The sequence below is a fragment of the Alexandromys fortis genome, unplaced genomic scaffold (assembly GCF_014885135.2).
Source record: "Alexandromys fortis isolate MF-2015 unplaced genomic scaffold, M_Fortis_MF-2015_v1.1 scaffold_5, whole genome shotgun sequence".
Lineage (NCBI taxonomy): Eukaryota > Metazoa > Chordata > Mammalia > Rodentia > Cricetidae > Alexandromys > Alexandromys fortis.
The window spans coordinates 19275024-19300168 of record NW_026067924.1 but is presented as its reverse complement, the minus strand read 5'-3'; the positions used below and the strand labels follow the sequence as shown (position 1 = coordinate 19300168).

The following is a 25145-nucleotide window of genomic DNA, read 5'->3' as shown; positions in this document are numbered from 1 at the left end:
CCTACAAATTTTATGTCAAGTATGTTACTTCATTAGGGATTTTCTTCTTCAGACTAAGTCATATTTTGAGCATTTCTCAATTCAAAATCTTGGTGAGCAGTCTTGATTGAGAGGAACAGCTAGAAGCAGCGCAATAAAGCATAAGTTAGAGATATGCTCTGTTCATTTTGTGTGACCACCAAACACTTGCCGAGCATCTGCAGGCAGCGGCTGCCGCAGATACAACAAAAGGCAAATTAGTTCTTTCTTTTGCAGACAATTTCTGTTTTGGTAAAGGAAGACAGACAGAAATCAAAGAGCAAGTAAGCACCTGTTGGTGATGGTAACTAGAAGGAGGACATTTAAACAGGATAAAGGTGAAGGGGGCTCTCGGAAAGCTACTGTCTTGTTAGTGAGAGCTCTGAGAGGGGGAAGTCGTGCAGGTCTGAGGAGGTGCTGAGATGGAGCAGCTGGAAACCATTGTCAAGAGTGGAGCAGGTGGAGAAGAGGGTGGATTAAGACAGTGGGAAAGCGGGTTGTGTGGGGGTGGGGTGTTAGAGTGGGTAGTATCCTGCTTATGGGCCCTGGGAAATCTGACCTCTCATTGAGTCAGGTGGGAGGCCAGCAGAGGATGCTACAGTAGAGTTAGTTAAATGACCTAACTTGTATAAGGATCACTTTGGTTGTGCAGAGCTATATAGCAAAGACAGTGGAGAGGAGAGAGCAGACAGGAGGCCACTGCTGTTAGATAGTAGTGTAATGTCTTCTTGTACCTGTGTTGTGGAGCTGGTGAGAGAGACTGGACTGTGGTGTATTCTGAAAGTGAACCGTTCAGTATTGAGTAATGATTGAACAAGGGATATAAGAAAAAGAGAAGTCAGTGTTATCTAAGGAACTAGAAGGTGAAACATTCCTGCTCATGGAGTTCGCTTCCAGAGAAAAGATGCCCATGTGGAGATGTGGAGGAGATAGTTAAAAGAAGCATCTTAGCGTCCATGGGTAAAAGGTTGCCTAAAAGGAAATGGCCTTTCAAATCTTTGATGTGCTTCAGTGCAGGCCACAAGCTCACTGGAGCATCTCTGCCTGTGCACTCTCCGAACTTGCTGCTTCAGACCACAGAGCTGAGGAGCAGTGGAGTAGAGCCGTCTGGCAGCCAGGGAATGGTGCCCAAGTCTTGCACTGATCACCGATATGCCTTAGCCCTTTAACTCTAATCCTGTGGGTTTGAGTAACTTTCAGTCTCAGGTTTCTCATCTTAGATTAAACATGGTGGCATTGCCTTTCATGGGTATCTGTGTGTCAGAAAGTTGGGTCAGTCCACAGGTTCTCAAGGTTCTGTCTTCACTTCTTTTAATTCCCGTCAAGTCTCGCTGGCTCTTGTCTCTGCCCTCCACACTGCAGCTAGAAGGGTGTATAGAGACTGCAGTCGGAGGTCCGTTTCTTCTGTACAGCTATGGAGATGTGCTATTATCATGCGGGGACTGATCTTCACCATGCCTTTTAAAAGGCTGTGCACGATCCAACCTCTTTGTTCTTTTCTGGGCTCATCTCTGCCCCGTATCTTATATTTTCAGTTTCTGTCTGACCCTCTAGCTGAAAGACTTGTCCCATGTACCTGTTTGCCTTCCTCGTCCCTCTTCCATGTCCCTTCTTCCAGAAAGCCTGCCTACCTGCAGTGCATGCCCCACTTCCCGACCACACTTGAGTCAAGTGCCTTATCACACGTCTGCCTGCTGCACACTCATTTTAACAAAATAACTAACTCAGGATTGGTGTGCAGTCATCGCTCTGAAAGTGCTGGCTAATATCGACATTATGTTTTCTTTATTGCTGTACTCCAACCATCTCCTTGGCCACTTTTATCAGCACATCAAAATGACCATCCATTTGGCATTGTGAAATGTTCCCCTTAGATGATTTAATAGTTTCCTTTGTAAGTATGGGGAAAAAGAATAGGTACCTTATAAACTCAGAAGTCTATCAGAAAGAGAAGGAAACTGGGGGAAATGGACAGGAGAAGAATGTCCAAAAGTGATTAAAGAGAAAAGCTACTGGTCACATACTTGTGGATCCTCACATGCCTGCAGCCATGGGATGTTGTTCTACGTTAAGGAAGCATTCTCTGAGGCCTTCACCAAGTTGCTGCAGTGCTGAAAACCAGTTTAGACAAAAAATACCAAGTATTTCTAACCCTTGGGCCTCTTTATAACTAGTAATTTATCCTAAATAAAGTCCCTAACAGTTTATATTTAAGCATATTGTGCATGCAATTATGTTTATGATATTCATGGATAGAAAAAGAAAACAGTGGGAAAGTTAATCAAATATGTTATAATAGTTTATTATGCTACATTATAACGACGCTGAAGATTTATATGGTAGAAGAATATTTAAATGATAATTATTATTTATAGCAAGCCTTCACATGAACAGTAGACAACGATTACAGGTGTTGTCCTTGGGCTGACACTTTGTTCATACTTCTTTTGCCATTCGTCTGTCTACTGTAGACACTAGATTTCCAGTGTTCCATAGTGTCGTGATACTTAGGCTAGTGGCTATAATAGCACTCTCTATATATAAGTGAAGGAAGAATCCTAATCACTGAATTGTGGGATCATCTTCTAGTTCAATCTTATATACAGGGCCAAATCTTTAAAAATGCTCACTTCTTATTACAAAGTTGTATTTATTCACTTTGAATAGTACATTCATTTAGAAAGAGATAAGAAAGTTTATTGTCTTGGTAATCTAAAAAAATTTCAACACACAACATGTGTTATCTAGTGTTTGTGTGAGAGTTGGGGAGGAGTCAGATTAAGGGATAGATTGATACATATTTAGTAACTGATTTTAAAAAGTACACAATTTTTATCTCAACTGTACATGTATAATTTAAAACAAAGACAAACCTTTTTTTTTTTGAGAAACTGCTGATAGTAAAAACAGTAGACTTTTGGGCCACATACTTGCTACTCTTTTTCTGTCTTCCCTGACACAGTGGGAAACTCCTCTTAGCTTCCCAGCCACTTGCATATGTGATTGGAATAGGGTGCATGTAGACAGCAAGCTTTGTAGGTCAGTCATAGATGTCTATTCTATCCAAAATACCTTCAGCTTGTGTCTGCAGCTTTGAATAGGCCATTAGAAACACACATTTATATTAACATGCTCTTTCTTTGCCGTAGAGTGTAACTTTATTAGGCTAATGTTGGGGAATCTAAATAATGGTTGCCATAGGTTATTCAAACTAATTGCTTAATTGATTATTTACTTCATGTGTATGGGTGTTTTGCCTGCATGCATGTCTGGGAAACTCATGCATGCAGTGCCCACAGAGGCAGAAGAAGACATTGGATACTTTGGAACTGGAGTTACAAAAGGTTGTAAGCCACCATGTTGGTACTGGGAGCTGAAGCCATGTTTTCTAAAAGAGCAGCCAGTGCTCATATCTGCTGAGCCATCTTTCCAGCCTCTCAAACTAATTTCTGTCGTTTACATCTTAGAGTAGCTTATATGTGCTCCAACCTTGGATGACATGATGACCTTAAAAAATACCATACTGAGTAAAATGTTGTAGAGAATTTCCTATCAAAGCTAGAAAATAACCCATGAATTTCCTTCCCAGGTATGTTCAGTGAAGGAACGTCACGCCAGTGAGATGAGGGATCTGCCAAGTCGATACGTTGAAATAGGTATGGGTCCCTCCCATGTATTCTGTGATGGTAAAACTTTCAGAGAACACCTGATTGTTACGTGGGAGTCGAAGGCCGTATCCTCCTCCAAAGCTTATCTCTTGGTACTTTGATAAAATGGATCCAGAAAGCCTTCAAGTTTTGGGACCAACCCCACTATGGAAAGCTCCCACCCCCATTTTTTCCAAACAAACAAAGATTTATATTTCTCATAATAATTTTATTGTTGGCTCTGAAGTAAGATAATCATGTATTTGGATTCTGGTTTTGATATTTACCACTAGGACCTCCGACAGATTTCTGCTGTTTCAATAAGCTTGTGGTAAAATGTGAGGAGAATATTTAAGGTTATAAGGAGTGTGGGGTAGTGCATGGATGCAACTAGTGCAGTCCTGATTTTTTTTACTTTATTTATTTATTTATTTATTTAAGATTTCTGTCTCTTCCCCACCGCCTCCTCCCCTTTCCCTCCCCCTCCCCCAATTAAGTTCCCCTCCCTTGTCAGCCCAAAGAGTAATCTGGGTTCCCTGCCCTGTGGGAAGTCCAAGGACCACCCACCTCCATCCAGGTCTCGTAAGGTGAGCATCCAAACTGCCTAGGCTCCCACAAAACCAATAGGTGCAGTAGGATCAAAAACCCATTGCCATTGTTCTTGAGGTCTCAGTAGTCCTCATTGTCAGCTAAGTTCAGCGAGACCGGTTTTAACCCAGGCTTTTTCAGACCCAGGCCAGCTGGCCTTGGTGAGTTCCCGATAGAACATCCCCATTGTCTTAGTATGTGGCACTCATTTTTGTCACATCGCTCTGACCCCAGTTGCCACCATCTTTAACTGGAGCTCTCCAGCTAGCTGTTGTCGTGATTTTGTCTGTTCCACTGGAGACGTACCCAGTCTCTTCATCACAGTAAACATGCAGACCAGATCATGTAATTATCCGTCAGTCTTTTCACATTGTTCTGAGGAGAAAGAATAGATGGCAGGGATGGTCTTGTCCATCCCTGTCTGTCCAGCTGCAGCTCCCACCATGCTTCTTTGTGATCTGTGTGCTCCAGCCACAGGACTTTCCTGTATAGTGCTGGGGTCTTCCTTCCCCCTTTATCTCTTCACCATAAGTAGGCCACGCCTACTCATTCAGGTGTGGATTCTCTCTGCCCCACTATACATATGGCTGCAGCAGTCCTGCAGTCTTGATTATTGGTATATTTCTGGGTAGCACAGGACTGTCACTTCAGTGCAAGCAGACACTGGTCTATTTTTGTTTATTTTATATCTCGAAGGCCTAGAACATTATACTGTGCATTGCATAGTACTATGTTGAATAATTTGGTGACTGCAGGAAACAGCTACTCCGAAAAAGTGTGCCGAGTATGTTAGGTCATTCTATGTTCTTGAGGGAAAAAGTCTTGCTGTATAAAATCTGCTGTAAAATTCTCTTGCACCTTTGGATAGTGGCTGCGGTAGAAATGTGGTGCTTCTCTGTTTCTCTGATGCTGCAAGCTTTGTTTGCTCTACATCATCCACTTGGCTAGTGTGGTGAGGGCTTTTCAGTCTGGGTTGTTCTGCACTTGAAGTCAGAAGTTGTGGAATAGTAGGTAAAGTTTTAATCCTTTTTTTAACCTCAGAGAAGTCAGTAGTTCCAATTGCTCTGGGTATGAGCAGAATGCATAGGTAGAGTATAGTTGTACCCAGAAAAGCCAAGGAGCAAGAGGATAGAGTAGACTTCTACCTAGAAGAAGGTGTTTGTTTGACTGTCTCGCTCTGTCTTCCCACTTCTCCTTTGCCTGTCGGGGAGATCCTCTGAAAATCTTGATGCATAGCATCTTAAGAGTCATTACTGAATAGTTAAGTGGCAAAACAAAAAGCTCTGATAGTTTTTAAGGAGTTGAAAGTTTCCAGAAAAATATAAGAATGTAACTTTGACATTTGTGTGAATACATTACTGGTAATTTACCACTATAGTTTGTGGTTAAGACCCAAGGCCTTTATGGAACGGTAGTTGGAGAGATGCTTTTTTGATAAATAAAGTTGGGTGTTTTAATCATCTTCTGATGTCTACTGCCAGCAACAGATGACTTGCATGAAATGAATCACTGACTTCCTTGTCTTGATTGCATATGGAAGCTTAGCAAGACCATTGAGATAAGGAACTACGTGATCTACAAAGACTTTTAAGGAATCCAGGGATAAAGAGGAAGAGAAGAGAACGCACATTGTTCTCCCTTTAGTAAAACATCATTCTCTCCAGCTGGTCATGCACTCTGACCTTAAAACTTAGCATGTCATCCTGTTTTCAGCCTCTGGATTGATTTGGAACACAGTGACCTGGAAATTGAAAGTCTATTTACATGGTTCAGAAGAGCTTCGGGATAATTCTTTCTTAGATCTAAGTTTCTCTCTTCATAAGCTTGCTATCATTTTAATATGCAGATTACAGCAGTGAGGTAGTTCTCTTTGTACACAGGTGACTCAGTTTCTCCTATTAGAAGTCTCAATAGATACCATGTCCGGGAAAGTGTCTTACCAGGTGTTTGTATTTGAGGATCTGGCATTTCTATAGTTTTCTGTGAACAGAAGCTTACTGTTTATGTTCAGTTTACTGTTTTACATTGGATTTTCCCTAGTACTTCATTATGAAAAGAATTTAAATATGAAAAAGCATTTTACAGTAAACATCATAACACTCCCTGGATGCTGTTACATGTGACTGCATTTGCTTTGCTAGGAATTGTTCTTTATTCATTCCTTATCTTGGTATGATAGACTTAAATATGGTACCATGAACTTGGATATTTCTTATTAATAGTGGGATCATAGGAAATCTGAAGCACGGGGCTGGGAAAATAGCCAAGTTGGCAAACTACTTGCTGTACAAGCAGAAATATCTGAGTTGACATCACCAGAACTTATGTAGAAATGTGGACTTGGCCATGTCATGCCAGAGCCCCATTACTATCAGGGGTGAAAACGGGATGATGTCAGTGTTTTTTCTTCTTTTCTTTTCTGCTCTTTTCTTTTCTTTTGGCTGCTGGCCTAACTCTAGGTTTTTGAGAGACTCTGTCTCAGGAGCATAAGGCAGAAAGTGGTGGAACAGAAATAGGACATCTTCCTCTGGAGTACACACACACACACACACACACACACCACCTACAGAAATATATATTGTTTTTTTAATAACAATAGCCACTAGGCAGAATACTAAGTATATCACAAATAACATGTTTAGTTATTCAGTCTGAACAGTATTCCATGGGTAGGCAGTTTTATTTCCATTTTATAGGTAGAGAAGTTGATCAGAGGATATCAGTAACCTACTCAAGACTGTCCTGTTCCTAAGCAAAAGTACCTTAACTCAGGCATTCCTGTTAGCAGGCGTTCTGTAGCCAGATGTGGCTCTTACCTGCAGTCCCCACACTTGAAGCCCGAGGCAGGAGGATTGACATAAGTTTGAGAAATGGAAATTGTATGCATCCTTGTTTTATTCTTAAACCTGCCGTTGTGCCTTCGCCCATGTTGGTGAGTCTCTGCAGCACACTTGCCTCGTTTGGGTAGTTTGTAGAGTTATTTCTAAGGACTGGGAGCCAGGCAGACTGTGACTCTGTCCTCCTTTCTGAAGGTGGAGAGCCTTTGTCATTTAGTGCTTGACTTGGGTTTAGCTGATACACTAAGGTAATTTTATGCTTATAACATGAACAATATACTAAGGTAATTTTATGCTTATAACATGAACAATAACCATTTATTTGGTTTAGATATTTTTACCTAGCATGCTTTGACTGTTTCTTTTTCTTTTCTCTAAGCTTGAATTATATCCTCATCACTGGCTTTTGGGGGCTGAAGTTTGACACATGAAAGACTAATGTAACAGATACCAATTAGAGAATATGGGATTAAATTGAAACCAAAGTTGCCTTGAATGGTTTCTGACCTCTATGTGCTATTGGCTCAGTTTCTTTGAATGTTTTTCTTCCTTTGTCTATTATCTAATCTGTTCAGTTTTCATTCCATTTATCAGGTCTGTAATTTGCTGGCATGAAGCATCACATCACTTTTACTTCAGTGTGTCTGCTTTAGAGCAATTCCTGAGGCTATGGACATGATTCCAAAAGTGTTTTTATTGGTTGCTGGCATGCCAGTCAAGGGTCCAGCCTTACTGAAAGCTCTCTGGGCATGACTGCTCCTGGTTTACCTGCTGGCAAAGGGTGGGACTCCTTAAACGACTAGAATGGAATAAGAGAGAGTTGCAGATGACTGCTCTTCCACATAGATTAGTATGGGGAGGGCAAAGGGATAAAGAGGGACCAGAAAAGACAGTGCAGGTTCTGTGTCCTGCAGTATGTTTGCCCTTATAGCAGCACAGAAAATTCTAGAGAAGGGCAGGGTGCTCTGATCACAAAAATTTCAAGTCTTAAACTGTTGTTCTTGGTGGTGTTGTGTACATGCAGCCTGCACTACTGTGTTCTCACCTATGTTGTCTAGTCTATCTACTTTGCAAAAGTAAGGCATCGAGTTCTGACATATGTTTTCTTCCAAAGATGCTTTAGTCCATTTGCTGACCTTCTGTGAGTTTCAGTACAGTGATTTTTTTTTAAAGAAAACAAACTATCTTGCCACTGTCTCTGTAAATGATCCCAGTATCTGCTCACTGCCCTCTCTCATCCCCCCCCAACACCCTGCACTCCAAGCATCTCTTGAAACCCTACCCTGTCTACACTGAGTCTTCCCTACTCCAAACTGTGATGGAGGTAGAAATGGTTCTCAAATAACCTTATTTGTGACTCTTCCCCATGTTACCTCTTTATCAAAACTGTTTTTATGGTACTCATCTCAGGCTTACAAAAGAGAAAGCAGATGTCAGTGGCAGAGATAAGCTCTAAGCACCCGCCTTTGGACTTGTATCGGGACACCATGTCCACTTGTGTCCTCCAGTCAGTGTCAAGGCATAAGAACACCTGAAACCCAGCATTTAGGAGGTGGAGGCAGGAAGATCAGAGTTCAAAGTCCTTGTCAGCTATGTAGCAAATTCACAGCCAACCTAGGCTACATAAGACCTTGTCTCCAAAAACTTACCTATTGTAAAACTTATGTTAGTAATTTTTGATTCGCTGTTTTAGTATAGACTTTAAATTATAAAGATAAGCAAGGACTAGAAAATCAAGGAAAGATAAAGGAGGAAGAAAAATTCTCTCGTTCCTCATTCTATCTGTATTTTAAGTTTTATCTCGTTTCTTCTTCTCAGATGAGAAAAGTTTACACCTTGACTCCAAAGGAACTTGTTGAAGTCTAGTTCAATGGAGTTATGGCCCAGATTTCCAGAGTACACAAACACTCCATATTTCTTTCAGCATGACACACTTTTTTGCGTTCTCCCCACTTGGGGAAAGAGGGTGTTCGTCGTAGATGTTAACTGGAAGTGCAGAAATAGCCAGGACATTGGCGATAGTCTGGATAATGGGATGAGTCCAAATGAGAGTTTGCTCACAAGTGAGCCCCACTGCAGAGTATTGGCATTCTCAGGATCAGGCCATAGGAATATTTGTAGTTGCCCTGTGTAATAGGTTTACATACCCTTCCCCCAGTTTTGGGGATTAGACACAGTCCCTCATGCATGTTAGACAAGCAGTCTACCACTGAGCTGTGTCCTTAACCCTCTTTTTATGTCTTATCTCGAAACAAACTCTCCCTGCAATACCTAGATGACCTTGAATTCATGCTGTAACCACGACAGTCTGCACTTGTGATCTTTCTTCAGCCTATGGAGGGCTGGCAATGTAGAATGCCACCACCAGGCTTGGCTCTGCCTTGTGTGTATGTGGTTACTTTTGACAGTGTGAACGTACTCACCTGTGTTGGAACCCAGGCGTCCAGAGAGGGTATCTTCCTCTTTCACTGCTGTGTTGCCCTGAGACAGGGTCTCTTCTGAGCCAGAAGCTGCCATTTCAGTTAAGCTGACTGGCCAGTGAGCTTTGGGGATCCAGCTGTCCCGCCCTGCAGTCCATCAAATGCTGGGACTGTAGACACATGTATCCTGCCTTGATGGAGGAAGGTCATTGAGCAATAAAGAAACTGCTTGGCTGGCCCTGATAGGTTAAAGCATAGGTAGGAGGAGTAAACAGGAGGAAGAGGAAGTGAGGTCAGAAGTAATGCAACTCCTCTCAGAGCCAGACGCCTCAGGCAGAGACGCCATGCTCCGCTCTCCCGATAGCTCTGCTCTCTGAGGCACTCAGAACCAAGCTCCGACCCAAGATGGACATGGTTAGAATCTTCCCGGTAAGCGCACCTTGGGGTGCTTACACACATTATTAGAAATGGGTTAGAACAATATGTAAGAGCTAGCCAATAAGAAGCTGGAACTAGCCAGGCCAAGCGGTGTTTAAATGAATACAGTTTGTGTGTTGTTATTTCGGGCATAAGCTAGCAGGCGGCTGGGGTGCTGGGGACGCAGCCCCGCCGCTCCTATTTCAACAATGCCTGGTTTTTGTGTGGGTGCTGGGAGTTCAGGCTCCACTCCTCATGCTTGCAGAGTCCAGTCTTACACACTGAACCGTCTCCTTAGAGTGCATACTTCTTAACTTGCAATAATAATATTTTAAGGACATTAATACTTCTTAATAATATTTATACTAACAGTATTTCTTTCTAAGCTTTAAGCACACTAATTTCCTTATTTTTTTCTGTATATAAGATATACAACTATGTATGCAAAGATGTTTAAATGAAATGTCTACAGCCAAAACGAAAAAAAGAATGTTTTCTATTAACCGAAGCATAACGTGTACTGTTTATATCACTGCACTTCACCTTTAAGAAAAAAAACTTAAACTTGACCACTTGTTAAAAGTAATTTCATTAAGGATAGTTTTATTATTAAGATAGTTGGTATTAGGTTTCATTGTTTCCGAGAGTCTTCACGTGACGTAAGCACATCATTAAGTTATCTGGCACAGCGGAGCACTCCTACTTGCTATTTTGATGTTCATTTTTTCTGTGATGTCAACCTTCAAGTCTGCATTTCTGCATGTCTTTCCCTGGATGGATTATTGTAAAGCTCTTTTAGTGCTGCCCGGTGAAAGTCCTTTAACTTGAGACACACTGTGGCACATACTTAGTATAGCATCGTAATTCAGCACGTACACAGTGTGCAATAATCACATCGGGGGACTGAGCGTGTATTTCCATTTCAAACATTTCTAAATGCGTTGTAGCATTCACAGTTGGTGTGTCTTTGCCATCGTGTGCACCTTTTTGCTCCATTTAATGGTGAATCCTTTCTGCCTTTTGTTTGCAGTGTCTCAGTTTGAAACTGAATTCTACATTAGTGGACTCGCACCTCTCTGCGATCAACTTGTTGTGCTTTCCTACGTAAAGGAGGTTTCAGAAAAAACGGTAATTATCTTCTCCCCAGGTACAGAGGGATATAGAGGAGTTGGCTTTTAGCATCATGCCCGGGTCAGGCTGCCTGTCAGAGGAGATTGCTATAATTCGACCAGAACTTTTTGACCTATGAAATAAGCCTAGGTGAAATTACCCTGCAGACTAACATGTTTACCTGCAGAAGTTACACTCATTGCCGGTCTTTGTTCCCGTTGCTACACAAAGAAGTGAGCCCTTTTTCTCTTTGCTTTTTTTTCTCTTTCTTTCTCATCAGTCACTTGATATTTTAGTTGAAATAAAGGAAGGATTTCTCATTCTGAAAGGCGAAGAAGCTAAGCTGACATTGCATTAGCAGAGATGACAGCAATGAAGCTGGTCACTGCAGCACCAGGGATCCCAGTGGTCAGAGGGAGTTATTGAAAGAGTGGCTCCTTCTTTCCTGGAGTACAGACATATTTGTTTACCTCCCAGTGGCCTTATGTTTCTAAGTAGCTCGATTCCTGCTTTGAAAGGGATTGTTGCTCATTCACTTGATGGTGCAGGATTATAGACATTGAAATGTATTGCAAACAGAAAGCAGCAGATAAACCCAAATTTTGTTTCCATGATGTTGGGATGAAGGTCTCCGCTGGGATTTAATGACGCCCAGGCTCCCTCTAAAACCCAGAGCGGTGCCATTCCTAGTTTACCTATTGTTAGAGTTCAGGGCCCTGCCTGGAACAGGAGAGAAGGTGGCTTCAAGGCCTGAGTAAGGAGAGCTTGTTGAAAAGGATTTCCTTTTGGGTGCTGTATATAAAAGAAATTGCAATTGATTCTCTAGCCCTTCACATTAAGCAGGCAGGTGAAGTGTACTCTCCCCGCTTGTATCCCCCTCCTTCTTTCTCTCTCTCTCTTTCTCAAATGATAAGGAATAAAATGGGGGAGAAAAGCCCAGGGAGCCCTTGTTGTGAAGTGGTGGCTGCACTTGAGCCTTTATCTGAGAGAACACTTGCATTAGGAAGCCATCACTATAGTAACTGAAGCTCTGGGTGCCCATGTTGCTAGGCAATGAAATGCTGTAGACTTAAGTGAACCCTCAAACCTCCTAAAATCAATAGGGTTGGCTTCTAGCCCTATTGCAGGACATCAGTTTATTATTATATTTATTTTTTGAAAATACAGAAAAGCAGAGACTCCTGGGGGAGTAAGAACAGTGCTTTTGATGAGGAGTGTGGGGCAGATTGAGGATGTGATTGAACAAAACAAGGGAAGAAGCAATAAAATTGGAAAAGGGAAAGGCTAATAAACTGATCAGAAAAAGTAAAAGGGGAAAAGGAAAAGGGAAGCCTGTGTTACTAAAGAGTACAGGAAAGGAGAAAACCAAAGGAAGGCCACCCTCACAGGGCTGATCAGAGAAGAGAGGGTTTTTCAGAGGAAGAAGTAAGAGCTTAGGAGACTACAGTGGATGGAGACTCACTTTATTTAACATCAGTGTATGCTTTCAATTCTTAAATGCAGAGTTAACTGAATAAAGTTAGGGCAAAAGAATGACAGTCAGCTTTGGGTACACCATTACCCAATTTCTATTTTCATATTGAAAATCTTTTTCTATAAGGTTTTTATTGGCTATTTCCAATGGCTTTTCATTAATACTCTCAAGTGTTTCCCATGTGCCGCCTTTCGACTCACTTAATTTTAATCTTAATGTTTTAACCATCAGTCTGTGTAATTGAGAATAATAATGTGTGATCACCCTTCCATTTTTCATTTGAGAAGCCAGTGAGTGATCTGTGTATCATCACCCTGGGTTCAGAAATGTCAGCTCATCTTTTGCTCAATCATAAACTAGAGCTTCACTTTCAGAAACTGCAGTCTCTGGCTGTTTATGCTGTTTAAATGCAAGCTAATTATAGTCAAATAAAATTAAGAATTTAGTTCCCTGGTCACATTAGCACATTGCCTGTGTTCAGCAGCCATCTGCGGCGAAGGTCTTCTATCCATGGCGATGTGAGCGTAGGCGACTCCACTGACTCACAGCATGGCTCAGAGATGGATTCCAGTCTATGGCCTCTTGGCACTGCTATTAGTTTCCTCATATTAGCAGTGATGTGGAACATGAAGTCGTTTGTAATACTCCTCATTCATATTCGTGTAGACAAGCTGTCATGGAGCTGTGTTTGTTGGTGTCAGGCCATAGATTCATTACTTTTCTCACTGCTGTGATGAAATACCAGGTGAAAGCAACGTAAGGAAGGAGGGGTTTGTTTTGTCTCATGATTGGACAGTATGGCTTGCTTGGTGGGGGACTCCTGGCGGCAGCTGTTCACTTCACGTCCAAAGTCCAGAGGCAGAGAGAGATAATGCTGGTGCTTGGCTCGTGTTGTTCTAGCCCAGGACCCAGAACATGAGATGGTGCAGCTCACACTGGGAGTGGGGAATTCTTCCTTACTCAGTTTAACTCTTTTGGACACATCATCTCACAGACACACACACACACACACACACACACACACACACACACACACACAGAAATACGCTTCTGTAGTGATTCCAGATGCTGTCAAGCGATGAGAATGCTCATTGGCCTCACTGCTTTAGGATTAGATTCTGCGATTGTGCTGTCCATAAATGTCATAATTCTGTATATTTCACAAAAAATTTACAAAGTGGGCTGGAGAGATGGCTCAGAGGTTAAGGACACTGACTGTTCTTCCTGAGGTCCTGAGTTCAATTCCCAGCAACCACATGGTGGCTCACAACCATCTACAATGAGATATGGTGCCCTCTTCTGACATGGAGGTGGAACATTGTATTGTATATGTAATAAATAAAATCTTAAAAAAAATTTTACAAGGTAAGACAGGATTAAGTGATTGTTCATGGCAAGCATTTAGAAGGATTTGTTTGTACTGAAATGCTAAACTCAAATTAAGTCCAAATAGTTTGTTCGTTTGTGTAAACTATGGTAACCAGGAAAATGAGCCTTCTCTATCATTTTCTCCCTAGGAAAGAGAATACTGTGCCCGGCCTAGACTGGACATCATCCAGCCACTTCCTGAGACGTGCGAAGAGATCTCATCAGATGCTCTGACGGTCAGGGGCTTTCAGGAGAATGAATGTAGGGATTATCACTTAGGTGAGCCAGCAGAAATCTGCTTGTGCTTTCTTATACTGCTTTTGTTGCCCTTCTATTCAGCTCACCAAAGGGGAATTTAAATGTAGGTACTAACAGGACTTCAGAGAATAGCTGAGCTGGCCTCTGCCAGTAAAAGCTGGAGTTCTAGACTCAGAAATATTGCAACCTTGCCTGAATGTGCATAGGAAAAAGAAATGTTAGACATGGGATTGGAACCAAGGTGAGAAGAGGGTTCTTTTTCTGTTGTTCTCTCAAGCCAGCTCGTCTGCTACCTATGTTTTCTGTGGTGCGAATCAAACTCTTCACTTTAAAGAAGCCCTTTGTCACCCAACACATCCCAGCCCTGTCCTATTTAAGTGACATTTAGCTTTGATATCAGGCAGCATGACTCTGTAGTTGTCCTCCCAGTCCAAATGTGATGTTCCTGAAAGGTCTGCTGCAGGTGGCAGCGAAGTCCTTGTATTTGAGTCTAAGTCCTGAGCATGGAAAGATTCCCACGCCGTCACTGGGCCTAATTGCAGAGTGGGTGGGTGGGTGTAGGTGAGTACACTAATCCCTCCCTGCTCAGGAGCAGAAGGAAGCTGTGGCTCTTTCATCCTGCCTGGGGTGTGTGTCATCACAGCCTGGTAGAGTGCAGAAAGAAAAGGAGGTGCTCAGCTCTTCGGAAGCTTTTTCCTGCTCTCTCAACCGACCCCTCAGGAAAACAGTTTACTCCTCAGTCATATGAAGAAGCAGCACACAAGTGTGCATGCGTCTGACTCTTTTATGAATCCTCTTAGTAGTTAGGAACTGGAAGACTATATTTTGGACTTTGCAAAAAATTATTATTCAGAAATGAAAGCATACAGTCTGGGTATTTTGCTCAGAGCAAACTCAGCCGTATGCTTAGAAACCCTTTAGAGCAGGTTTTATAATGGAATTCTTCTGGAAACACTCGGGGTTGGCATCGTAGGCAACATGCTAAAATGATAGACTATGTCCCCAGGGCTTGGGCACCTGCCGTTTACTCATTAGATGGCCTTGACTCTAGTGAAGAGGAAGCGTTTGTCGTCAACTTACAGAACTGTTGTTCTGTAAGAATAGATCTGTAAGTGTCCATAAATACAGTTTATACATGGCCAGTTGGGGTTCTGTTTGTTCATTTGAAGTCAGAATGTTAATGTGTTAAACTGCTGGTTTTCTTATAGTCTTTTCTTCTTGCTTTTTCTCATTCCTTCTGAACAGTTTTACACTGTGGTGCAGTTAAGAGCAGTACATGTTGCCGTTCTCACCTCCTTGACATTCTAGAGCGTCAAGCACACTTGACTGTATAGGGAGAAAATTGACTTTTGATTCTGAAATCATAAGCTAATTGCCACTTTGTAATATCGATTCAACCAAGCTGTCCTCTCTCTCCTCCCTTCTAGAATACTCTGAAGGGGAATCACTCTTCTACATCGTGAGTCCAAGAGATGTCGTTGTAGCCAAGGAGCGAGACCAGGATGATCATATCGACTGGCTCCTGGAGAAGAAGAAATATGAAGTAGTTTTGATTTTACTTTCTTGAAAGTATTGACTTGTCTGAACATAGAAAAGAGAAAAGATTTTTATAGTAAATCTTTCATATTGAGTTAGTGTGCCTCAAACCCCAAATATGTTACAATCTCTCTCTGAGAAATCACAGAACAAAAGCACGCCGTTCTGTTGGCCTGCTTTTCTGTTAAGGGGTTGGCTGGGGAAGCATGATTGATTCAGAAAGGGGAGTAAACAGAGTAATGTGCTGAAGCTGTTGTGGTTGTTTTCCTAAAGTAACTAAAGTAGAATAAATTTTTGGAGCTTTTTTTCTCTTTGGATATGTTCATAAAATTGCTCATTTTATCCTTATTTTGGGTATAAGGGAAAGATACCAGATTTATTCTAAGAATGGTTTGAACTAATTTGGGTAGAATGATGCTCTCTACTTCACTGGGCCATGGTTTTGACAAGTTTAAGTAAGATGATGTACCAACATGACTGACTTTAGGATTAAAACAACATTCTTTACAACTGTAGTAGCTGCCAAAATAGTTTGTTCCTTAGAATGATGCTGGGCTTTCGTGTGCCCATCAGCAGAAAACAACAGTGTCTATTTTATGTGGAAGAGCTGTTGTTATATAGTAATACCTAGTATATACTCTAGCTGTTACCCTATTACGTTAGCTTAAGTAATATTTTAGTGTTTCTTAAATTTACTTAGTTCTTTATTTGTATAGGTGTGTTTATCTGTATGAATGTATGTACATGTTTACATGGGTGTTGGGATCTGAACTCTGCTTTTTATGATTTTAAAGCGAGCACTCTTAACTCCTGAATCATCTCTCCAGCCCCTAGATTAAGTAACATTTCTGTGAACTTAGTTTATGTGTTAAATATTTGTGTTAAGCTAATACTGGTAAGTGTTCTGAAAGAAAAACACAATGTGGTTTCCATACACTTAACTGTAGACATGAAGGCATACATACATTGTTTATTTATTGAAATATTGAAAGTGCCCTTTGTCAGTCATACAGTTTTAGAATGACAGCTATCCTTTTTTTTTTTTGCTTGAAGTCTAAGAAATTTTGTTACTTTGATTTGTGTATGAGATGTGATTCCAGCATCTTAGTGTGGGAATGAATTCAAGTAAAAATGAAGAGTCTTCATTTTGCTTGAATATCTTTATTTTGAATTCAGTGAAGTTCATTCAGCCATAACATTAAAAATTCCAGTGCCTTAAGCAAAAACCACAGGAAAATGGGGTTTTATTTGAGTAGTTCAAAAGTTAAAACACAATACACAGTTTATAACTGCACTTGCTTTCTCTCCCACTCACTCCATTTTCTCCCCCTTTTCTTTTTTAAATGGCCCTTATCATGATGCTTGTGTAAACACAGGAAGCTTTGATGGCAGCTGAAATTAGCCAAAGGAACATTAAAAGACATAAGATTCTGGTAAGTGCAGCATCATTACTTAGAATCTAACTGTTCTTACTATTAAGGAAGCTGAGTGATTTGAAAAGAACAAGAACAGGTTCTTCGTATCTGTTCATAAATTGTTTTGAACTAATTCTTTTACCTGGGAGGGCATTCAATTGAGTCAGTTTTTGCTTGTAAACAAGAGACTTGGACACCTGCTAGGATGTAGCTTTAGGAAATTTTGAAACTGCATTTGGGCAATGCGCTTTGAATACAAAGCTCTGCAGTTGAATGTGTGGAAGCCTCTTTAAATCAGGTGTAAAAATCACATTATCACAAAATGTATCAAGACTGGTCTCTTCAAACTAGATTGCTTTGGTGTGGCCTTGATAACAAATTCAATTGCTTTTGTTATGGAGACTATTCTAGGAAATCAAATACATTTTTATTACATTTTGGACTTTGGAAAAGTACAATGGCTAGAAACCTATTTCTCTGCTAAGTGTGACAGTGAATTTTGTGGGCAGAGACCTGACATAAAATCATATCCTCTACATATGAAGAGAGCTGTCCTTACACAGCATTGAGTCTGTTACCCTTGTTTATGAATGGATAGTAGAAATTTAGCCTTTTATGGCTAGTTGGGTTTCAGCACAAATTTCTTATATTATTTTGTTCATCCCAAACTTTTCTGTAAAACTATATATACACAAGCCATTAATTCCTAAAGAAGAGGGAAGAAAAAAGAAAGCTAGAGGTCTTTTAGGCATGGTTGAGGAGAATAGTAATTCTTAGAACTGAAGAAAGCGCTGCAGCGTTGTGAGGTGTATTGAAGGTGCAGAGACCAAAGGAGTGGGATAGTTGAAAAAATTACTTTATAGGTAAAACTAGATTTGATTTTGAAGTGACATATGTACTGAAAACTTAGTTCTGTTTTTGGAACATGCAGAACACAATTTAAGGCCATGTTCCTAACCATGAGGCTAGTCTAACCATGGCAGGCTACTGGAAAGAGGATCTGAGTGAGGCCAGCCGGCATGAGGTTCATATGGTTTGTGTAGAAGATGAGGCCTGCCCAGAGCTGTGTAAACAGAGTCATACTGGTGGAGTCAAAATTAGTAGAGTACTGTTAGGAGCAAACACCAGTCTTCCTGAGTTTAGAGAAAGCCACCCATGGCAGTGTTGGCGAACAGAGGATCTGCAGTGCAGCCATCTAAGGAATAATACATACAAGACAGACTGAGGAGCAGCAGCAGAGCCCGAGAGGGAAGTGTGTTCAGAAGAAAGGAAAGAAATGTTGTCGCAGGCTAAGCAGCTGGTGATAATACCCTGGGTTTGGTAACATAAAATAGTTTTGTTTATTTTACTTACTCTCATTGTGGCATAGGGAGTGAAAGTGAGCAGGCAGTGTTACTCCTTACAAGACATGCAGCGGGAATGCTGGTGTCCAGGAGGAAGTGTTGTATACTCAGCGGTAGAAACTAGCACCCAAGTTTTCTGTATATTAAACGTAAGCTCCTGGTGAAGTGAGAGCCATGTGGAGGGCGAGAGATGCCCTCTTATCCCATGGACACACGCCCAAGGTGGAATGTGTGGATAGACTTGGATGCTGTCAACCACACAGCTTCCTTCCCTCCATCGCCTCGAGCTGCATGTTGGCTTCCTTGCCCTTCTGAGCTCATTTTCACTATTCGTGTTAAGCTGACATCTCCTTTTTCCCTTTAGTATGATATTTTTCCAGTTAAGCCAATTTTATTGCTTTATTTCATTTTTTTATTGAGAAAATATTTTTACTCATATAATACATTGTGGTTATGGTTCCTTTCCTTATACTCCTCCCAGCTCCTCCTCTTTTCTCCTCCCATCTAGATCCACCCCCTTTCAAAATAGGCATTTAAGAGATAATAATAAAATATAATATAATATGATAAAATAATAACAAATAGGACAAAACAAACAGAAGGAAAAGAACACAAGAAAAGACATGAGAAATGGATATTGATACCAGAGACCCATTCATACACACACTCAGGAATCCCGTTAAACCACAAAGCTGGAAGCCATAATACATGCACAAAGGACCTAAAGCAAAACAGTGAAAGGGGATTAAGAAAAAGCCCTGACAGGATTCTGTGAGGAAAGGAACCTCCAACGATGCCACCAAGTTTGTTTCCTGTTGGCATCTCCAGCTGGCATGCCGCCTACCCATGAAAGGAGTTAACAAACTCCTCTTTTTTGTTCTCCCTGGAGAGAACAAAATTTTTGTTTGTAAGTGGTCATCAATTGGAGATCTCTTCTGGATTAGATATGGGGGCAGTGTCTGCTTCTCCTTTCAGCTCTAGGCCCCCATCTGGTACAGACCCTGGCAGTTCCTGTGCGTTCTGCATCAGTCTCTGAGTTCATCAGAGGTCAGTCCTCCTGTGTATAGAAGGCCTTGTTTCCAAGGTGCCTTCTATTCCTGCTGACTCTTACACTCCTTTTTCTTCCTCTTCTGCATGGTTCCTCTAGCCCTGAGGAGAGGGATTTGATGCAGGTATTATTCCATGTAGGGCTGAGTGCTCCAAGGTTCCACTCTCTGCATATTGTCGGGCTGTGGGTCTCTGTATTTGTTTTCATCTGCTGCAGGAGCAAGCTTCTCTGGTGATGGTTGAACGAGCAAGGCACTGATTTATGAGTGTAACAGCATGTCATAGGGATAATTCTGTTGCTACATTCTTGTAATTTACATTGCTTTTACGTATATCCCTGGACTATCTAGTCTTAGGCTCTTGGTCACTTGAGTAACATCAGGTATGGTTCCATCGCATAGAGTGGACCTAAATTCAAATCAGATGTGGCTTGTTTACTCTCGTTAGCTTTGTGCCATTGCTATACTATCTCATCTTGCAGGCAGGACACCATTGTAGATTGAAGGGTTTGCAGTTGGGTTGAGTGTAACATTTCTCCTTTGGTAGTGTGCAGAGTACCTTCCGGTACCAAGAGCACTAGCCAGTAGGGATAAAGGCTTTAGGTAGGTAACTGCTCCACGTCTCCATGTTCAGTGAGTTGTGTAGGTATTGTCTTCAGCCAGTTTGTGGAGAGCAGCGTATAGCCTTGGCAACAGTCTGGGTTATTTGGGGTTCCCATGACATTCTTTTGGCCAACAACTCTATTAGGTATAACCCGTTCCTGGTACTGGAAACTTCATTTGGTAATGAGAGATGTTCAGTTGGGGCTCTGTCTTCCTATTATTGGAAATTTCTTTATATCATCTTCATATATGTATGTGTTAGGAAGCGTCTACTATATTAGGTTTCCACACTACCCCTCAAATGCCCTTGATTTTTAGCTGTCTGTATCCATAGCCTCTGCCACTCCAGTTCTCTTGAATGTCTTTAGACTTCTCTGGAAGAGATCACATTTAACAGAAGACATCGGAAAAACAAACCTTTATATCTGTTGACAGTTTAGGCTATTTCTAGCATCAGAGACTTCCTCTGCAGAGCATATCTGAGTGGGATAGGTTAGAAGATTTTTTACATGGAAACAAGGTTCAATTTTTAAAACTTTGATTATTAAAATTTATATAAAATAAATGCATTAAATCTAAATGAGCTAAAGTGTAATATCACCAAAGCTATGACACAGATACAGACAGGCTTGGGCCGTGGTTCTCATAGGAACCCCAAGTCCTGTCTGCTCAGAAACTGACACGCAGCTCTTCAGTTGCTCCAGTTGCATTATTAATTTACTTCATTTGCCTTTCTACAGGATATTGGGTTGGCATATGTAAACCACCTGATGGAGAGAGGGGACTACGACATGGCTGCACGGTAAGAACAACGGCATCCTCACAGCTATTCATGGCCGATGGTAACAACACATAGAAGTAATTCTTTCCAACTGACGTTTTCATATCTTTCTAGGAAGGTATGAAGAGGTCTGGTGTAAGACACGAGCCATCAGCACAGAATTAAAGCACTGTCCAGATTAGCAGGAGTGTTAGTGTCAGCCCGTACTGCATGACTCCAGTCCCATTTCCTGTAGCACAGCACATGGTGGGCAGGCAGACTCCCTGGTGGCCTGTCTGCCTTAGAATGGCTTCTCCGTTTCTCTGTATAGAGTGGGCAAACTTGCCCACAGCTCTCACTTTGTGTGCCCTTCAGTTTCTAGGGCCAGTTGTGATACACATGCCTTTGGAAGAAATCTAGAACAAAGTACAGCTGCGTATAGCTCAAGGACAGTGGCTCCTCACAAAAGTGTGGTCCCGCTAAGTGGAAACAATAAAGCCTGTGAGGCCACAGTTAGACATACCTTGAATGCCCTGAGACTGGGACTCTGGCTGTGAATTATGTGGGAGGCTGGGAATCTGATTTTCTACAGTCTGCTTTTTCACCTCATTTTTAAAGCTGACCTGGAAGTTGTTGGCATTTGTGTTATAGTGAGGTTTCCTATAGAAAGTCCAAACCAGCAGTGCTTTCAATATACATCAAGTCGGAGGAACTCCTAGTCTTCTGAAAGAGACCTATCTTTTCCTGTGGTATTTTATATAGTTTTCATGATTGTCATGAACTCCATGTACAGTCAGAGGAGTGCTGGTGACACCTTCATGTTTGTTGACAATAGAGGTAGAACCCCGTCAAAGCTCTGGGAAGGTTTACCTAAACCACTGGGGAAATGTCTGCTTAATCTCTTTATTGTTATTTACATTTTATTTCTCCCTGGATTGTTTTTGCTGCCAGAAAATGCCAGAAAATTCTTGGGAAAAATGCAGCCCTCTGGGAATATGAAGTGTACAAATTTAAAGAAATTGGACAGCTTAAAGTAAGCTATTTTATCTTAACCCTTAATTTTTGCATTGTAGTTTATTAAAATGCGAATAAGATTGAGACAGAGCAGTTGCTGGCTGAAAGAAGAAGTAAATCTTATGTTTAGTTTATGTCAAATGCTTACATCTCTGCCTTGTTACCTGTGCGGGTCAGGTGCTCTGTTTAGGCATCTTCATCTTCCTTTTAGTGACTTGGGAACAATCATAATTTTAATGGATTTTACAGCATAGCATTTTAAAAATATACTCAAGGATTAATGTATTCTTCATTTTTATCTTTTCTTTTGTTGTGTTCCTCTGGAACCAAGGGCTTCAAAAATGTTAGGCAAGTGCTGTGCCACAGAGCTCATCCTCGGTGCTTGGATAATCTGCAGGAAGACAGATGAAACACTTGTCTGTAGCTTTGATGAGAAATTTTGTCATTTTATTATAATCTTTTCATCTGGGCACAACAGATATACCAGTCAGTCATTTTTATATTCCTTTAAAGGGTTTTTAAATTTTCATCTGTTAGCTTTTTGAATACTCTGTTGAAATTAAGGATATACTGTTAAAATTTATTATTGTTTAAAGTTACCTTATGGAGAAGTGGGCTTCACTGTGGCATTGTCATACATTTGTGACAAGCTTGTTTCGTAAGATGATTGAATTTTTAAAGTATTAATTGATGTATTACATTCAATATAAGAAACGTTAAAAGAAATATAAAATAGCAGCTATTCTCCTGATTATTTATATTTTCATTAATTAAACAAGAATAAAAGAATAAAGGTTAATGAAATCACTTTTGTACTTCTGTTACACACACACAAGTACACACACACATTTTGTAGCTTCCTGCTAGGTAACAGTTTATTTGAATATTTTCTGAATGTCCCAGCGTGTCCTGATACTTTACATTTTTAAGGTTATAACTATACTTTTATGTGGTCTGCATGTTTAGGATGCGGTTGTTGTACCATTCCTAAAAGGACTCTCTGCTTCATCCCTAGGCAATTAGTCCATATTTACCAAGAGGGGACCCAGTCCTGAAACCACTCATCTATGAAATGATCTTGCATGAGTTTTTGGAAAGTGATTATGAGGTAAGGAATGCATACACGATCATTGATAGTTCTCTCTGTGTCTTACAAATCTAGAAATTTGACTTTTTTGTCCTTTTACGTTGGTGTCATAAGGGTTTGATATAAACGTGATTTAAATTATGTCATCAAAATTATTCTACCAATTCCTGTCCTGTCTAGAAAACGTCTCACTATGGCTGAAGGAAATCAACCTGCTTTGACTCTTGGGCCTGGAGACTTTTTCCAGCATTATTGTCATGTCTGCCTCATTAATACTTTTGAAAAAATTAGAATAATTTTATTGTCATTAAACTATATAAATCATTTAAATATTACTTTCATTTTTCTCATCTTTAGGTTTAATTTAAGTGCTCATGTAATGAATCAAACAGCAGTGTTCCATACGAACTGTTTGCCAAAATTATTCCTTGAAAAATTCTGTGCTGCTAATAGAGTAGGTTGCTAAAAACAAAAACAAAAACAAATGAAAAACCCTAAGCCTAGTACTGTACATGTGTAATCAGTTACTCGGAAAGCTGAGGCAGGAGATTGTGAGTTTGGGTAACATAATGAGACACATCCGCATCTGTCCTCAGGGCTGGGGAACCACTTGTCTGGAGTGTCAGCTTTGCAGCTTTCTTTTCTTTTTTTGCCAGTCAGGAAGCTTTCTGAACCTTGGCATATTTATTGGCATTTATGGAAACTTCATTGCATAGGCATGATGGCTAATAGAGAGGTGGGAAAAGCCAGAGGTGGCTTAGCATTCCTTCCTCATAGACAGGGGACTGGACCCCTCTGAAGGAGCTCTTGTGACTCACTAAGTTTCTGTGCTCTGCACTGGGGAAAGAGCAAGAGACTGTGGGTTCAAACCCAAATGCGATCATCACAGTATCACACTATGCAGTGTCTTTCTGCTGTTCTCTTTTGGTTAGGGCTTTGCCACGTTGATCAGAGAGTGGCCCGGAGATCTGTATAACAATTCCGTGATAGTTCAAGCAGTTCGAGACCACCTGAAGAAGGACAGTCAGAACAAGACTTTATTAAAAACACTGGCAGAATTGTGAGTATGTTTTGGTTCTTGCAGTCACAGAATGGGGAGGGTGCCTTTTCATTTTCCTATATCTTTCTTTATTGGACACCTCTAAGTCTCAAGTGAGTAACTAGAACATGAATGTGTGAAGCTGTATTATAATGTGATTTTCCAGAGTAGTGGAGTGGTGTGGGCCCTGGTGAGGAGATAGACGGGTACAAGAGTCCATCAGGCTCTTGTGAGCCGGGCTCTGGAGTCTGTTATTCCTTAGTCTGCAAGCCTGTGCTCTTTCTGAATGACAGTCCATCTGTGCAATTACAGCCCACACTTTGTTATAGGAATACATTCAAACTTGAAAGTTGGGCTCAGCAAGAAAAGTATGATGAATATTTCCCTTATTGGGCACTTCCATCTGACTTTCTGCCATGTCTGACCCTCACAAAGCCTCAGTGTAGAGCACCGAATGGTATACCATAGGCAATCCAAGAAGGAAGGCCTGTTGCACACCTTCCTCAGCACCCATAAGCCCTAGATTTCCCTTGCTCGTCTTTGTCAAAGTCTGACAAAAGGACCCATGATTGCCTGGACATCAGGACCACATAGACTTGGCCCAGATGAAGTCATGATTGTGACATTCTAAGTTAGAGCACTCATTGTTTTCTATCAGAAGCACTTTCCTAGATTTCCCTTGGAATTTGTAGCACTGCTCCTAGTGAACAGCAGGATGCTTTCTGTCCAACTGGCTTCCCTCAGCTGGATGAAAGACGTAATGTGAAACATTGTTTCAGTGGAAAGATGAGTCTCAGCTTCATACAACCCCCTGCAGATGAACGGGAATATATCTCATTTGTCTGCTGAACACGGTTTATAAGAATTCAGAGTGATTCTTCTTCTACTTAAGAAGGATATCTCCTTCATTCTGGACCATAAGTTCACTGTTTGGAATATAGATTTCTAGAAAACCTTTAAGGCCGAGCCCAGAAGAGGGGGCATTTATTACTTGGGTATTTTTGCAGATTTGATGAGAGAAAAGGCAGGGTTCTGAGAAAGAGTATATAGGAGCCAGGTGTTTTTAAATCTTAGTCAATACTTCCTATAGTAAAGTTAAATCTTTTCTTTGAACAACCATTTCAGTCTTTAATATTATGAAACATAATCTCTGCATTTTAATTAT

General features: G+C 41.0%; 1 protein-coding gene across 1 annotated transcript in view; it reads left to right on the top strand.

Moving 5' to 3' along the window:
• Vps41 (VPS41 subunit of HOPS complex) overlaps positions 1 to 25145 on the top strand; it is a 133809-nt gene that overhangs the window by 83648 nt on the left and 25016 nt on the right. The window contains exons 10-18 of the mRNA XM_050142241.1: positions 3608 to 3674; positions 10958 to 11055; positions 14029 to 14158; positions 15565 to 15680; positions 17050 to 17106; positions 20821 to 20882; positions 21792 to 21873; positions 22870 to 22962; positions 23874 to 24001. Of these exons, the coding sequence (XP_049998198.1) occupies positions 3608 to 3674; positions 10958 to 11055; positions 14029 to 14158; positions 15565 to 15680; positions 17050 to 17106; positions 20821 to 20882; positions 21792 to 21873; positions 22870 to 22962; positions 23874 to 24001 (833 nt within the window). The remainder of the gene's footprint in view (positions 1 to 3607; positions 3675 to 10957; positions 11056 to 14028; positions 14159 to 15564; positions 15681 to 17049; positions 17107 to 20820; positions 20883 to 21791; positions 21874 to 22869; positions 22963 to 23873; positions 24002 to 25145) is intronic.